At 37.1% G+C, this 17,775-nt stretch overlaps 1 protein-coding gene across 1 annotated transcript in view; it reads right to left on the bottom strand.

Annotated features, from left to right (window-relative positions):
- The window catches only part of LOC122489639 (muscular LMNA interacting protein), a 250,265-nt gene extending 232,799 nt beyond the window's left edge, over positions 1-17,466 (bottom strand). The window contains 1 exon segment of the mRNA XM_043591667.1: positions 17,266-17,466. Within this exon segment, the coding sequence (XP_043447602.1) occupies positions 17,266-17,328 (63 nt within the window). The 5' untranslated portion in view covers positions 17,329-17,466.
- Positions 17,467-17,775: the final 309 nt, after the last annotated feature.

Here is a 17,775-nt window from a genome sequence, read left to right as displayed (position 1 = left end):
TGTTAAGTCAATATATTTGGGTTTATTTGTAACAGCTCTACAAATTCACATGAATTAGGCTAATCGTTTTCCCTTTAAAACTTTGGTGACTGGTTGGAATTTCAGGGAAAGAAATTATCAAAATTATTGCATGTGTCATTTCTCACAATAACCCCTTGATATGGTCACTACTGTTATCTTCATTTTAGAGTCAAAAACTCTGATATTTAGAGAAGTGAATAGACTTTCCAAGATTACATAGCTGGTGAGTGGTGGGAGCCAGGAATTGTGCAGATCATAATTTTCAGGCTATTGTTTTTCGCCACTATATAATTCCTTTGTCCTTAAGTATGCTGGGCTAAACCAACTCAAATATTTTGAGAGAGATACTGGCATTTCTTAAATTAACGAACTGTTCCTTTTTACATTTTTTTTTATCTTTGCTCAATACTTATCTATATTGTCCATGGTAATAGACTTCAGTTTGGGGGCCCCCGTAACATGGCTTACCATATACTGACTTATGCTTTTAAAGGTACACCTTTAGGGTGGCTGGGTGACTCAGTTTGTTGAGCATCCGACTTCGGCTCAGGCCATGATCTCACAATTTGTGAGTTTGAGCCCTGCATTGGACACTGTGATAACAGCTCAGATCCTACAGTCAGTTCCAGATTCTGTATCTCCTTCCTCTCTCTCTCTCTCTCTCTCTCTCTCTCTCTCTCTCAAAAATAAATACACATTTTAAAAAATAAAAAAGAAGGTACATCTTCAATAATTAAATACATTTATACTGGGGTAATTCCCCATGGTAAAAATTCCAGAATTATTCCAGACTGGCCTTTTTCTGTCAGTGAAGCGTGAAACCTAGGGATGTTGCCTTCCATCAGAACTTTCAAGAGGCTATGCTCCACTCTCCTAGGAGATTTATAGAATTACATAAATTAAGACTGGAAGAAACTTCAGATTATCTGGTTTAATATTTTCTTTTTCATAGGGGGTAAAAGAAGACATTTAGACCCAGGGAGGTTAAGCTTGTCTCAGCCATGCTTAAACTGATGGCCAAATCATCCTCAATGCTTCCACAGTACCATGCTGCTCTACTCTAAGAATGACAATGAGAGACCAAGGGTAAGAGCAACCTTTAATCTTCCCTAAGCTCATAAGATTTATGATGTTAGAAAAAGAAGGAGAAGAAGACGAAGAAGAGGAAGGAGGAGGAGGAGGAGGAGGAGGAGAAAGTGGAAGGGGAGGGGGAGGAGGAGGAGGGGGAAGAAGAAAAGTTACAAACTAAGAGAAAACATTTCTAAGCCATATATCCAACAAAGGACATGTATCTACAATGTATTGAAGAAATTCTCAAAAGTCAGCAGTAAGAGGGGCGCCTGGGTGGCTCAGTCGGTTAAGTGTTCAACTCTTGATTTCAGCTCAGGCCATGATCTCACATGATCTCCACATCAGGCTCCACGCTGAGAGCAAGGAGCCGGCTTGGGATTCTCTCTCTCTCTCTGCCCCTCCCCACTCACTCTCATTGTCTCTCTCAAAAATAAATAAACTTTTTTAAAAAGTCAGCAGTAAGAAAACAAACAACCTAATTAAAACATGGGTAAAAGATCTGAACAGACACATCACAAAAAAGAGATATATTTGGCAAATAGGCACGTGAAAAGATGTTCAACACTATTGGCTATTAAGGAAATGCAAATTAAAAATTCAATGGGATACTACCATACAACCTTTAGAATAACTGAAGTAAAATATAATGACAACACCAAATGCTGGCAAGAGTATAGTGAAAATGGGACTCTTATGTATTACCAATGAGAATGTAAAATGACATAGCTACTCTGGAAAATAGTTTGGCAGCTCTTTCCAAAACACAAAATTGGCTTACTATATGATTCAGGAGTTGCACTCTTAGGGACTTATCCCAAAGAAATTAAAATCTATTTTCACACAGAAGTGTGTACATAAATGTTCACAACAGCTTTATTTTTAATATCTAAAAATTGAAAACCATCCAAATGTCCCTCAACAGGTGAATGGTTAAAAAAATGTGATATATCCTTACAATGGAATATTACTAAGCAACAAAAAGGAACAGATTGTAGACATGCTACTTGAATGAACCTCAAAGAAGTTACACTAAATGAAAAAAAAAACCCTCAAAAGGTTACATACTGCAAAATTCCATTTATTTAACAGTAGTGAAATAACATAATTACAGTTAATCTTGAACAGGTGTTTGAACGGCTCAGGTCCACTTATATGTGAATTTTTTACAGCACAGTACTGTAAATGTATTTTCTTATGATTTTCTTAATAACATTTTTTCTCTAGCTTACTTTATTGTAAGAATACAGTATATAATACATGTAACATATAAAATACATGTTAACTGTTTATGTTATCAGTAAGCCTCCAATCAGCAGCAGACTATTAATAATTACGGTTTTGGGGAGACAAAAGTCATACATGGATTTTCAGTTGGGGGAAATTGGCATCCCAACCCCTGTATTGTTCAAGGGTCAACTGTGTAGATATGAAGAATAGATTAGAGATTGCTAAGGATTTCATGTTTTAAAGAAACTTCAAAATGATTCTCTGAACTTACACACTAATAGAAATATGAAGGAATAATTGTACTTTAGTTGAAAAGAAATTATATTAGATATCCTCTTTCTCTTGTTTTTGATTCACAGTGTGATATCATAATTTATAATAAGAAATGTTCGGTCTCTATCCCACTTCTGGCATGGTTTTAGAGCTCCTAAAACCATTGGAGCTTCCTAAGTGATGAGAGTTATCAGGGTGTCTTTTATCATGTTAATGAGGTGACTTTGGAAAGCCCCAGGTAACCTAAGGATGGGGGGGGGGGCTGGTTGCCCAGATAACCAATCATGTAATTAGAAGGTTAGTACTTTCAGACCCATCCCCAAGACCTGGGGGGTGGGGGGTGGGGGCAGGGGAGGAAGGAAGAGGGCTGGAGATTGGGCTCAGTAGGCAATGGTCAATGATTTAATCAATTGTGCCTACATAAGGAAGCCTCCATAAAACTCAAAAAGGATGGGGTTTGAGAATTTCAGGGTTGATGAACCAGTAGAGCTATGGGGAAAGGGATGTTCTGGGAGAGGGCAAGAAAGCACCTGGCCTTCCCCCACACCTTGTTCTATGCAGCTCTTCATCTGGCTGTTGACTCATGTCTTTTAGTATCCTTTATAACAAACTGGTAATCTAGTGAGTAAATAGGTTTCTTGGGTTCTCTGAGCCACTCTAGCAAATCAGTTGAACCCAATGAGGAGGTTGTAGGAACCTCAGATTTTCAGTCAGCTGGATTGTAGGACACTCATCTGGTGTCCAAGAATTGCTTGATAGTGTAGGGAAATCACCCCACCTTCACTGAAATTGGAATCCGAAATCTTTAGCTTTGAGAATTTAGATCTCAAAATAGTAATCAAGATTTTGAAAGCTCACTCCTTATATAATGTAAAAGTTATCACTGACCTACTATATTTCTAGTGACAATTCAATATGTTATCAAAATGCATTTCCCTATTTAAAGGGACATTGTTTTAACAGATGCCAAGTGAATTTAGAAGGAGACTACCAAAGTATTATTACTTATTTAGAGCCCACTGTAGTAACATCCTACGTCATTCCACAATGGCTAAGCATTAATCTAATTTTTCAAGAACAAAGAATTAAAAAAACTCCCTTGAGGTAAATATCAGTTTTTATTATTTTATTTTTGGACAGTGGAATAAACCCCAAGTATGTGTTTGTTTGCTCTGAGGAAAACAGGAAATCACCACACAGGGGGAGCCGAGGTTCTGGAGCTGTCAATGAGAGGGGTATAGGTGCAGTTAGGAGAGCAGGTTCTAAACCCAGACTATCCTGAGGCGAAACTCCTCCACTGGCTTGTTATGTGTCCTGGAAAACTGACTTAACACTTAGTTATTTCAACTGTGAAATGGAAACAATATCATTTACCTTCTAGAGTTGCAGTGCTGACTGCAAGTTAAGTGCTTTGTCTACTTCTTGGAATGTGAAACATGCTCCAGCTATTATCACAATCATCACCTGGGCCAGATTATCCCATTTATCTTAAACTATCAGTCAAAAGATACTTGGTTTTCAAGCTGGGTGTCACATTAAAAATTCAGCTTGAAATCCTCTGGAAGAATAAAGTCTTAACATATATTAGACTACTGGATTAAACCACCAATAGCTGTCTCATTATCAATGGTGAAACATCAACAAAAACAGAGTAATGAGAAAAATGTCAGCATGTTTAGTGCCTTTAGAATGAAAATAAGCTCATTTCTTCCTACAATTATTATTAAGTATCAACCTAAAAGTGTACCTGGGGAATTTAAATATACTGGGAAGCAAAAAATAATCCCCTTTACATCTCAAGTATTGTAGAAACAAACCCAAACCAAATGCACAAAAATTCCACCTATCTGGAAATACTCCACTCTATTATACTCCATACTCTGCAGCTACCATTGCAGAGTATGACTGAGGAGAATCTACCCCTCAGCACTGGAATTTGGTAGGATAAGAAAAAAGGTCTAAGCAAAAGTATGAGCTCCTCAAAAATAAACATGAAAATCCTCAAAGGAAAATGCAGCTTCTATCAATTTCCTAAGTATCTCATTAATCCTAACTGCCAGAGGTAAAGAATTTCCAGGTATCTGAAAATACCTAATACTTAAACACCATTTTTTGGTAGTACTTAATTTTCACAAGGGAATTGGTAATATAACCTGTTGGGGGGGGGGGCTAAAATGAGGTCAAATTCATCATTATAAATGGTATTAAAATAGTATCTCTATGGCTGGACTTCTACCCACTCTGAGAAAGTTCCACAACCTCTGTCATCGCTTCATGAACTAGTGCTTTGGCTAACATATGGAGTCTGCCATTTTCCTCCTGTCACATTCCGGCTGTCACACTGTTCAGTGCTATTGCCAATGGAAAAATCTACAATTCTGCCACCAATGTCTTGGACGTCTATGGCCACACCAAAGTCTGGGACTCTGAGTGGAGGGTGCTGATGCCTCTGCCAAAAGTGTGAGCGCCCAGCATCCTGAGATTTAATGTTCCTCACATTGCACAGAGATTTCATGGAAGACAATACTTTCCATTTTTACTCACAAGCAAAACTGATAAGGTTGAGTTACAAGTCCATCAGAAGTGATTGACATGGGGGCACCTGGGTGGCTCTGTAGGTTAAGCGTCTGACTCTTAATTTCAGCTCAGGTAATGATCTCACAGTTCATAGGATCAAGCCCCATGATGGGCTCTGTGCTACAGCATGGAGTCTGCTTGGGATTCTGTCTCTCCCTCTCTCTCTCTCTCTCTCTGCCCCTCCCCCGGCTCTGGAGCATGCGTTCACATTCTCTCCAAAATAAATAAATAAACATTAAAAAAAAAAGTGATTGACTTGATTGATCAGTTTGGGATCCCTGTCACTTATCAAATCAGATAAAGTGAATGACATATGCACACACAGAGACATGTCACGACCATGCCAATGCAGTTCATCCATGAACACCACTTCCCATGTATCAGACACTGTTCTAAGTACCAGGAAAATACAGCTCCTGACCTAGAGGACTTTACAGTCTGCTGGTGGCCAAAGCTGTCCAGGCAAAAGGACAAAAGCAGTCAAGGTTTCTATAAATCTGCTCTCAAATGAAGAATAGAGCACCAAATACGACATACCTTGAATTCTTCTCTGATACAATCTCATCAATTCAGCAGAGTCATAAATATGTGAGATTATTGTGAAGAAAAATACCACGCTGTTTGAAATTTCAGTAAAACTGAAAAATTCAATTCAACCCGTGGTATTGTAGCCTTTATTTGGATTATTAAGATTCTATGCTTTAGCTCCAAGAGATGTGCTGCGCAAATATATTCACTGATTGCATGTTGGTGGGTCTGCCAACATGGAGGGTCCATAAAAGAATCATTCATAACATCTGCATCCTTGTAGGAAGAAAGTGATATATATTCCACTGTACCACTATTCTTAAATGTTCTTGTATTTTATAATAGATTAATAACCAATTCCCCTACTGTGCCCAGCATTTTAACTTTTGTACATAATGTTGTAATAATTATCATAACTAAATATTTGTATAGTTCTTCACTTCAAACAGATTGCTAGAGTAAAATTATCTGGCTAGTATGTAACTATTCAATACCTCTGTATTATCCAGAAAAGTGGTACTAATTTACAGTGCTACGTGTAGTGTATGCAACTGTATGTTGTATAGAAAATTTCTTAAATAAAAAATTAACTAATTGTCGGAAGTGTTGCTTTCCTGGGAAAATATCTTACGTGCAGATGAAGGTAAGAGATACAAACTATGATATCCTGAATGAAATAGTTTCTAGATTTACAACTGTTTTGAATCAGACAGCACTGTCAACCATATTTATGTTCTTCTTTTGAACATTTTACACACGCACACACACAGGCATCAGGATGCCTTCCTCAACTCTCCTTCTACTTACCTATATGCTTCCCCTCCTGCAAGTATCCTGACTTGGTAAGTCTAGCTGTTACTAGTATAATTTTTATTAATTATATGAGCCTCATATTAGGTTTGGTCCTAATTATTTGCAACTCACAATGTAGCCATTTATTCCTATGTTTATATAGTACTTACATTCATATAACATAATTATTCCCCATGGAAAGTGGGCCATAATGTCTTTCACAAAGGGCACCACGTATTTTTGAATCTTTGTCAGTCTTCACAGGACAGACATAAAATTGAAACCTAAAGTTTGGGGCATCTCCATGGTTCAGCTGGTTAAGCACCTAACTCTTCAGTCCAGGTGGTGATTTCACGGTTTGCGAGTTTAACCCCCACATCAGGCTCTGCACTGACAGCGTGGAGCCTACTTGGGATTCTGTCTCCCTCTCTCTCTGCCCCTCCCACGCTTGTTCTCTATCTCCCTCTCAAAATACATAAACTTAAAAAAAAAATTAAAACTTGGATGATAACACCCTTCCTGTGGGAAAGTAAGCATGGCCTCTAGCCTGAGAGTGAGTTTGAAATCACACGTGGTCTGTCTAAAGAAAACAAACTACAATCATAACCTAGGGTTTCCCAGACACAAGGGATAACTTGGGCACCACTATGATTCTATCTCTAACGACCACCAGTTACTGAATGTGTATTACGCACAGCACTTTCCACATATTTCCTCATTTTCAGTCCCTATAACAGCCCCAGGAGGTAAGTCATATCCCATTTCACAGATGAGGGAACTGTAGCTCACATAGTTTGAGCACATGAGAGCCCAGATACGAATTCTTACCCCAGAGTCCTTGCATTTAACCACCAAAATCACTATGGCACAAAGAAGAGTAAAAACTAGAAACTTCTTAATTTTCAACACTCAAACCTTTAGAAATGGCATAAAATACTTTTAGTTATATGCTCAGAATATTTTTTGGCATTCCGTTTAACATAGTCTATGTTAAATAGTTCCACATAATGCCATGTATCTCTCAATAAAGAATAAAGGTATTCCACAACACTCATCACCTACTGAAAACACAAAGCATTGAGGACGAGCTTTCAAAAGAAATCCAGGGGCTTCTGGTTCAAGATGGCTGATGGAATATGTCAGTTTCTCTCAAATCCTTTTCTTGACTCCATTAAAATAAAAGGAATTTAAAAGAATAAACCCACAACAATAAAAGATTTGGAAGGGGAGAGCAGTCAGCACAAAAAAGTACCTCGTAAATTTCTGGAAGATGAAAAGGAGATGAAGGTATATGGCTATGCTATGAAACAGAGCTACAGTCAGGAAGGAACCCTAATAAATATCATTCCAAACCCTGCAGGATGCACCAGACTCAAGGCAGGCAAATTCCACTAGGGTCATGACTTTAATAGGGTTGCAAAGAAGAGAATTCATTGCAAATCTCCAAGACCAACTCCCTCTTCTTCTTCCATACACCATGCAGAGGAGTCCCGGCCACCAGGAGGTCAGCCAGCTGCAAGCAGAGGACCCCCAGGATCGATGGATGGATGGATGGATGGATGGATGGATGGATGGATGGATGAATCGATAAGCAAAAGCAGATAAAACAACAAAACATGCAGGAATTTCCAGATTGAAAGCTGAGCTCAACTGGAACAAAAACAAAATTGGAACAAAACTACTTTATTTCCCATGTTTCCTTCACATATTCTAAAAGAACTCCCCACTCTCTGTGATAAGCTTATTAATTCATGCTGACATTTCCTCCTTCGGTCTCCCACTACGACATGATATCCCAGAGAAATTATTACAGGTTTAGGAAAGCAACCTTAGGGGCTCTCTCATCTGCTTCTGAGATGAATGTCATCAAGTTAGTATTTAAAAGCATGAGGTGGTCTCTGAATTGCTGCCTTCTGACATCCACAAGGGCAGGAGGCCTATTTTGCAGAACAAACTGGGGGTGACGTCTTCCCCAGAAGCTACGTACACAAGGCAACACCCATTAGCTGAGAAGAAAATTGAGGAAAGTACCCTTGAGAAATGTTTAGATTGTAAATAAAGGAGAAAACTGGCAATTAAACCACAGACACCCTCTCACCATTTAAAAAATCACCTCCTTATTTTTATGAAGATCATGTAGCAAAATAAAGCCCATAACTCTGTAATGTAATTACATCACTAATACAACAGTCTATTTGTCATTCCCTGAGGGGAGCCGTAGTTGGGGCAGAACAACTAGGTATGTAAGTTATTGTAATTCCCACAATGAGAACCTAGAAAATATTTCGCCGCACGTACAGTGTGTTATAAATGTCAGTGTGAAAGCACAGTTCGCTTAAAGCCTGCAATCCATCTCCCTTCTGTTATTCACCAACACACAGAGCTGCATCAAAAGATCCATTCAAACAGTGCATCTCAGACTTACATTATCAGCAGACACTGCTTTAATTAGCAGTGGTTTTCAAAGGACTGGATGGCTTCAAGAACTTCATTTGAACCATAAAGTAGAAATCTGGCTCCTTATCAGTTTCACTTTGCTCTCCCCTCCCGTCCCTGGGTGTTAACTGACACAGCCCTCATTTTTCTTAAAGGAAAAAGAAAAATGGAAACGGTGGTGAGGATTTTGCCATTCGGTGCAGTCTACTTTTTCCCTCAACCTTCAGCAGTGCAAAGGGACTAAAATTAGAATTGCACAGGGACCAAGATATCTGTGTCAGGCACACTGCCGAGAGTGGTAAGAACTACAAAAGGGAATGAGTAAGAGCTAAAGAAACCCATCTTAGAAATAACATTTAAAACACAGACTTTATGTATTCTAAAATTTTGTTCCCGATGAAAACACAGCATCTACTTTATTTTATGTAGTATTATGAGAACATACAATGCTTTATTCTGACAATATTTTGGTATTAATATTAAGCCACTTGTATGCTACTTTATTAATCTATTCCATAAGGTTCACACATGATCCCATTCTCAAATCTTTGTGGCTTCTTCGCGTAAACATAAAAAATCTGTGCAATTCAACTCATGAGTACTGAACTGTGAACTTTTTATACCACAGTCTAAATAAACTAATAACAAGGACTTCGACTTTACATTTGGTCAGTGAGGACATAAAAATATAATATTTTTCAAGGTTTCTAATGTTTGTGTAAATAGGCATTGTTTTGGTATGGAAAGGATTTAATAACCACACAGCCAGTGGGTACTTCCTACAGACTTATAAAAGGCTAGAGAATATATGCTAATCCAACCCAATCTCTCAGGCTGTAGAGAAGGAAACCAAAGGTTATGTGACTGAAGTAAAGTCACACAAACACAACTTGAACACCAATAATGGTCTCCTCGACTCAGATACAACACACTTTTTACCACACTAGATGGCACTTAGAAAAAGAGAGAAGACCTCTTCTTTGGAGTCAGAAGTACACACACACACACACACACACACACACACACAATGACACAGGTTCTGTGTTTCGATTTTCATAGATGTTAAGATGGTACTCAGAACACATGCATGTGCTCACCTACCCTAACTCATCATTTTTCCAGTCTTCTTTCTGCAATTATACCCATTAAGACTTCAATTCCTATTGCTTAGTAATTTCCTATGGATCCCAATGGTCCATGGCATCTTGTCTCCTCCCTCCTTTTTTCTTTTTTATTCCAAGCTACAGAGTCTTCAAGTATTATTAAAATTCTGTTACTAGCTCTATGAAAAGGAGGCCAGAGAGAAGTTAGGGTGGAATTACTTCTTACGCAAAATGAGACTTAAGAGCAATTATTTAGGCTTTTACTTTGATCTGCCAAATGATTAGATTTAATGGTTATTCTTTGCAATTATACTTCACCTGGGGTAAAATCAAAATCTTCTTATCCTTCATAATGCTGGAGGGATGTCTCAGTTCTTTGGAGAACATTATCTTAACCTGTGAACTCTCTAATACCTGGTGCTGACCGATCAATCCTACAACCGCTTTACTGACTTCTCAGGGAGTCCTTATCTCCATGAGAAAGGGGAATAAATTAATCTTACTAAAAATTCAGAAGTGACACTGAGTTCAGAAATGCAGAGAATCCTAGTCCTGGATTTCCTGCATTTGCCTTCCAGTTGAAGGATACTCACTGAGACACTATAAAATGTTGCTTATTAATGCCCATCTGTTTTCTCTTTTTTTTAGATAATTATTTCCAGAGTATTTTGGATGTCAACTTATTACAGAACTCTAGCCCTCTCTGGAGAAAAAGGATTAATCAATGCAAAATATACTTTTCATGAATGGGCCATCCTGGGAGAGGTGCCACACAGACACAGAATGTACTGTAGGCACCACAAACATGTTAAGGAGACCAGCAGCATTCTTAAAGATGCCCAGATGCCTACCATTCTCCATGATGGTGTCACACATACAAACAAACATGAGCCAGCATCATAGAGGAGTTAAGGTTTGGGGACAAATTAACTTATATCCTCTACTATCAAAATGATCCCTCCAACAAAATGGGCACCCAAAGCAACTTTATCAGTAAAATCCAGAACATAGCAAGAGTCATTGGTCTACTAGTACAAATGGCAGAGAAATGGAAAGAGTTTTCTAAAATAAATAATCAGATGCCAAAGAGAAGGAGATGTAGCTGTTCATTTGTTTGTTTACATCTTTCCTTCCTTTTCGTCACTATAAAAATTAGCATAAAAGGATCCAGGGCAATCCATTATGATAAAGATACATAGATCCAGGACCTGACCACAAGAGGATTATGAATCTAAATTTACCACTTATTTTATTATATGATGTTGTCTTGTCAGGAATTAGGTATGGATCAAAATCAACACTCAAGTTGTACTAAAAATCAGCTCTGAATGACACATCAGAAACATCCATAGTCTAAAGGTTTTTTTCAAGTATGTCAGCACCTACTGAGTATCTGTTACCCATGACTCTAGTTAGACAAAATTAGAAAAATAAGTAGATTAAGTGGTGTTGATTCAAAATCTTGAGAGCTTCCCAGGTGAAATTTGAAATTGGTCCCCACACATGGAGAGCTAGGAGAGACCAAATAGGCAGACTGCTCCAGACTGCTAGGTGGCAGGTTTAATAGGCAAGGAACTTACTTGTTAAACTTGTCTTAGGTGTCACAAAATGAGTAGATCTCCACACCCAACTGGCATAATCATAAAAGTTTGCATAGGGGCCTTAACCGGGTTCAGACACGATCATCCAGGTGGTCTCAACAACACCTTACTCTCTCAAGGCTACCTCCTTAAAAACAGCTCCCATGTGGAATGATAGGCAGAATGTATATTCCAGGGAAAGTGGTGGTAGGAGGGGGAGGAGCCTCCAATTGCTGGGGTCCAGATTGTGGGTCAACCAGGGGTCACGTCCTTTGAGTGACCGCTAATAGTCAATATTATGACAGAATAAAATATGTTACTATATAAAATGATTTACAATAGCTCCACTGTTAAGACATTCTGATGAATAATTACAGACTTGCTGTCTCAAGTCTATGTGAGAAAAGAGAATTGGGATGTTTATGTTTTCTCTACTTAAAATATTTCCAAGCTACTAAAATTTACCATTATTATTTCATAACCTACTAAAAAAATGATAAAATATAATAATCTCTTCAGTGGCCAAGACTCTATCATGTCCACTACAGTCCATAGGACCCTGTCTTGTTCAACACAGGCATTCAGAAATGTCCACTGATTTGAAAGGCTCATTCTCCTTTTGCTGAGGACATTTCTACCTAATAGACACAAGCTTGCACCTATGAAGATGTCCCCCAACAAAAGCCACATTTGTCATCAGATACTAACATAGGGAACTATCACCAAAGTGCCGGTCCCATGTTTTTTGTTTGCTAACAAATTTCTTCATAGAAAATAATTAATTTTATTTGTGTTAATGAAGCTATAAATAACTAATTGCACCTTACTTTAAATGTGCACTCCCTGAATTGTCACAGAATTTCAGAACGCATAGTTTTCTGTGTTTTTTTCTTCAGTTTCTTTTCTTTCATTGTATCAAAAAGAAATGGTGTGATCTCTTTTTTAATGAAACCGAAAATAATGTTTGTTGTGAGATCACAGGTAAATTTACATGTCACTGGATAAACTTTTCCCCAAAAAATTCAAAATAAGTTGAAAAATTTTAAATATAAAAAGTAAAATTTCAATTATTAAAAATTTAAGTTTCATCTCCTTATAATTAGATACATCCTGTTAAAAAAAATCTGTCAGATGACATAATTTCTCAGTATCCATATTTTTTTTTACTCAAAAAAGCAATATTTATGACATTCAGAAGTTGACTACTATGTTACTTTGCTTCTACGAAGCTTCAACATATAATGAATTGGATGACTTACCCTTCTTATTATCATTATATTTGTCATACTTAGTGAGCATTTATTACTTGGAAACATACAATTGTCTCGAGACATATTATACTTATGGGATAGAAATTATTAGATTTATGCGTAAAGTCTATTTGTGCTTTCATCTGTTAGAGAAAGAGCCATCATTATTTCAGAATACCCTGAAGTGCATGACTATTTTTACTATGTTAATACATGAATTGTTCCTTTTCATTAAGAAATTTTAGTTGAAGTTAAATGCTTCGTTGATTTGTTTAATAATCTAAAAGAAAAAGATTTGAGGAAATAGTCAGGATGTCCTTCCTTAATTTTACTTATTTATTAAAATGTACTAAACAGAAATTATTTACTTTCAACACTATTCCAGAAATAACCTCATGTTATAGATATAAATGATACCCAGCTTAAATTTATTATTTTGTGTATCATTACTCTGAAAATGAAACTCATAAATAAAATCAGACAATTAATATACTGACACACCACTTCCTAAACTAGAGAACACTAGTTAGAATATTGATTGTCATGGTAAACACATTAAAATGCATTACACTGGTAGGGAGTTTAAGAAATACTAGATTAACCTCCAGAGTGTCTCATGGCCTTCAGTGTGTTAAAATACATTAGGAGTCTCCAAAAGGAAATACTGTGCAGTTCATTCTGTACACAGTGTTGCATGAATATTCTTAAGCATAGATTAGAACCTCTTTTCATGGAGCAGTATGGAAAATCGGAATTTTAAGGAATGTACTTTGGGGAACTCACGATACAATAGTTACTCAAGCCTCATCAGAAAAAACAAAAGATCCATTCAGTTCCAACATCAGTTATTGTGGAACCAAGCAAACAAAACTGTATTGTTACAAAATAGTTCCCTCCCTCCCTGCACCCCCACAAAAACTACCTTCAGAATAATTTGGATTTTGCAGAATCAGGGATGACTAAAGTATCTACCACAGCTTACTACGTTGTTGGTTTATCAAGGGATGGAAATGTCCTTTTAAGCCCATGGTAATTGATTCTTCTTTTCATGTGTCAAAAAATGGAACAGTATCAGGGGCACCTGGGTGGCTCAGTCAGTTAAGTGTCCCACTTCAGCTCTGGTCATGATCTCGCGGTTGGTGGGTTCAAACTCCACGTGGGGCTCTGTGCTGACAGCTTGGAGCCTGGAGCCTGCTTCCATTTCTGTGTCTCCCTCTCTTTCTGCCCCTCCCCGACTCATACTCTGTCTCTTTCTTTCTCAAAAATAAATAAATATTAAAAAATTATTTTAAAAATTGGGATAATATCAACCAATTTGTGAAAAATAGATTGGTTTGGTAAATTTAGGACATTTTGAAGGATTTGAGTATCATATTTCTTATCTGATTATTTATTGATACACCTTTAATTGCCAAGCTCCCAGGAATCTTTATTTTAATCACCAAAGAGCAACAAATTCAGGGCAAAAAAAAAAGTCAATAGCTAAAGGTAGCAATTCTCTCCTCCCTATAAGGCGAGATCCATATTGGATATGTAGTAAAGAATCCTATTTTATTTTTGTGTAGATCCTTCAGTAGAATAAACCGATGAATTTTAAAAATCTGTAAGACCAGGGGCGCCTGGGTGGCTCAGTTGGTTGGGCATCCAACTTGAGCTCAGGTCATGATCTTACAGTTTGTGAGTTCGAGATCCACATCAGGCTCCGTGCTGACAGCTCAGAGCCTGGAGCCTGCCTTGGATTCTGTGTCTCCTCCTCTCTCTGCCCCTCCCATGTTCAGGCTCTGTCTCTGTCTCTCAATAACAAATAAACATTAAAAAATTTTTGTTTAAAAAAATCTGTAAGACTTTTTTCTTATTTGCTATAGATCTCACCTTGGAAATTTTTTTCAAATTCAGCCAATCATGTAAATGTCTTAATTGTGTCATATATTTCATAACATTGTTCATAATACAGATCTTTATGAGAAGTACACCTTTCATTTTAAAGAAGATGCATATTATAATTCAGCAATATTATACTGGGCCCATGTTTAAATATTTTAATGGAAAAATATCCTCTCCTTTTAAAGCCATATTTTTACAAACTTTACTGTTTGTAATAAATTTAATAATTTTCAGAACCTAGTGAACTCTACAAAAACATACATTTATTTATTTATTTATTTATTTATTTATTTATTTATTTATTTATAATGTGTGAGCAGAGAAAGAGGAAGAGAGAGAGAATCCCAAGCAGGCTCTAAACCATCAGCACAGAGCCCAACACGGGACTCAAACTCACAAAAAGTGAGATCATGACCTGAGCTGAAATGAAGAGTCAGACGCCCAACTGACTGAGCCACCCAGGCACCCCTCAAAAATACATTTTTAACTATATCTGGCAACCTAGCCAGTCATACTATATTATACCAGGATTAACCACATTTCTATAGTAAACTTTCAAAGGTATGTTACATATTTTCCTGCTCTCTTAGAGGCACTGAATATAAGGTAACCTTTTCTTGCTAACAGTGGCAGAATTCCTTTATCTGAAAGACATCTGAGTTACAGATGTAGCTCTGTGTGCTCATAGAGACTATTGTCCATACGACGAAACTTTCATGTGTTCCCCCTTCTGCAAGAACCATCTCTTCTCAGTACAGATTAGATATTCCCATGCCTTCTGATTTGTCCCGTGTTTCCCTCCACTCTTCTTGAACTTAATCAGAGGCTGGTCCTAGATCTCTCCTCCAGGGAAATGTTCATAAACTTTGTGATAGCTGCTTCCTCTAAGGAGAGGTTTTTGCTCACTTTTAGATTTATACCTGCGTTCAAGATAGAGTCCTGAATCCAGAATGTCTGACCCTCCAGAAAGTAAAATGTGAAATAAGAGACCATTCTCACTTTTGTTCACTTGCCCCACATCCACCGTATTTGCAAAACTTCCCATAAAAGATTGCCAAAAACCTCTGGGTCAAATTTCACAATAATTCATAGCAACTCTTACTCAGGTATTTATTTACTCTCTTTCTGGTTGCATAATGGGTTTACAGCCACTAAGCCTTGATGGTTAGCATATCTGAGTTTTCCTTTTACTTTGAATCACATTTCAGATTTCTCTTTCCATAGTAATAAACTTTGGGTATGTACTTTCTAAGCAAGTCAAGCCTGCACCAGTTTGAAAATAACAGTTCAGAGCAGGGAATCCACATACATTATAGTTTTTCATCTTCACGACACCCTTCAAATCAGTATGATGTCTCGCCATCTTACTAGTGAGTTAACAGAGACTCAGAAGCCTCAACAAAATCCCACAGTCCTACATTTTGAAGTTGTGGTGTAAGAACTGTCACCCAGATCTTTTTCTCTCAAAACCCCAGTTAGTTCATAATAAACCATAGTTTTCCAAAATAGTCAAAAAGCCAAATAGTGGCCATTACTTGTTTAGACAACCACTAGAACAGAGATCCACTGCTAGTATTTAACATGATGATCTGGATCCTTTCAGTTATATTGTAGTCAATATATTTCTTCAAAGCTTTGAAATTCTAATGTACTTCAAGAATTTTCAACCCTCCGGTTTATTTCTTCCTCTTTCAAGATTTAACATCATTAAGAGCACATAAATCTCTATTTCAAACATCCAGAACAATGCATTCTCATGACTTTCAGAAGTCCCGGTCTTAAAGTTGACATAGTTTTACGTTTTGCTACTTGTACTGTTGTTAAAATTAGCCATGCCCTGTTGTAACGTTAACTCCGTAGCCACAGTAAACTTACAAGCATAATTAGCCTCCTACACCCATCAGGTGAGCCATGAATAGCACATTCTACTATTCAAGTTTATGGTGTATTTTGTGTTTGAGCAAAAACAGGTGAACACTACTGTTCATTGACATGTAATTTCTTTAGCATCAAGGTAAACTTGTTTTATAACTTTCATAACAAAAAAATTAAAACTTTCAGAGCCTTTACCCTTACACTAGAAGTTTGTTAACTTATTTGATAAAACATTAAAATAGGCTAGGATATTTATATATTTTTCTTTACACATATTCCTAATATCTCTGAGAGAAACTGGACTTTGCTCAGCTTCATCTCAATTAATGAAATAATCTTCCAGTATTGAACAATCACAACAAGGGCTCAAAATAAATAGATTCTGGTTTTAAAAAGGAAGGTAAACCACATCATTCAACTAAAATCCATTTTGCCCACATTGTAGTACTGAAATTTTATTAATAATTTTATCACACTGTGTTCAGCAAAACCCATGAACTCATTAATTTTAAGACAGTTGACCAGAAAAAACAAAACAAAAACAAAACACATGGAAATACAAGCTAGTTAGTACTTTTTCAATCTGTGATAGTTGCTTTTTTACTGTCAATTACATTATAAATCTGTGATAAATCTCACACATCTTACCGTCAGTTTCTCCTCTAAATTCTCATTTAATAAGCTTCCTTTTTCATGCTTTTCAAATTCCATGTTGCAAGAGAATGAGAGAGACAGAGAGACAGTGGGAGAGAGAGAGAGAGAGAAACAGAAAAAGATTCAGATTCTGTCTAGAAAATGATTTGACGTGCTTACATGTTAGATATTGCAGGACATTCCAAGTTGTGAGAGCTCAGGACACTATCAGAAAGCCCTGGCGATAATTTCTGGTTAGCTAGTGTTTCCATTTATAGATGTTCAAACCCCATAAACAGAGCACTGAAGAGAAGTCAGGCAGCTGGCCTTAGATAATGATAAATGTCACTAGATATAAAAGCAAACTCTTCAACAGGAGAATATTCCAACAGGTTAGGTTCCTTGAACCATGAAAGATGCATGTGACAAAAAGCCACTATCAAAGAATTCATTCATAGCGTTGGAGCACAATAAAATATACTCTAGAACACAGACCTAATAAATCAGTTTACAAAGGACAAATGT

This window comes from Prionailurus bengalensis, chromosome B2, assembly GCF_016509475.1.
Source record: "Prionailurus bengalensis isolate Pbe53 chromosome B2, Fcat_Pben_1.1_paternal_pri, whole genome shotgun sequence".
NCBI classification, from domain to species: domain Eukaryota; kingdom Metazoa; phylum Chordata; class Mammalia; order Carnivora; family Felidae; genus Prionailurus; species Prionailurus bengalensis.
Note: the sequence above shows the minus strand (reverse complement) of the source record. Positions and strands in the feature narration are given on the sequence as shown.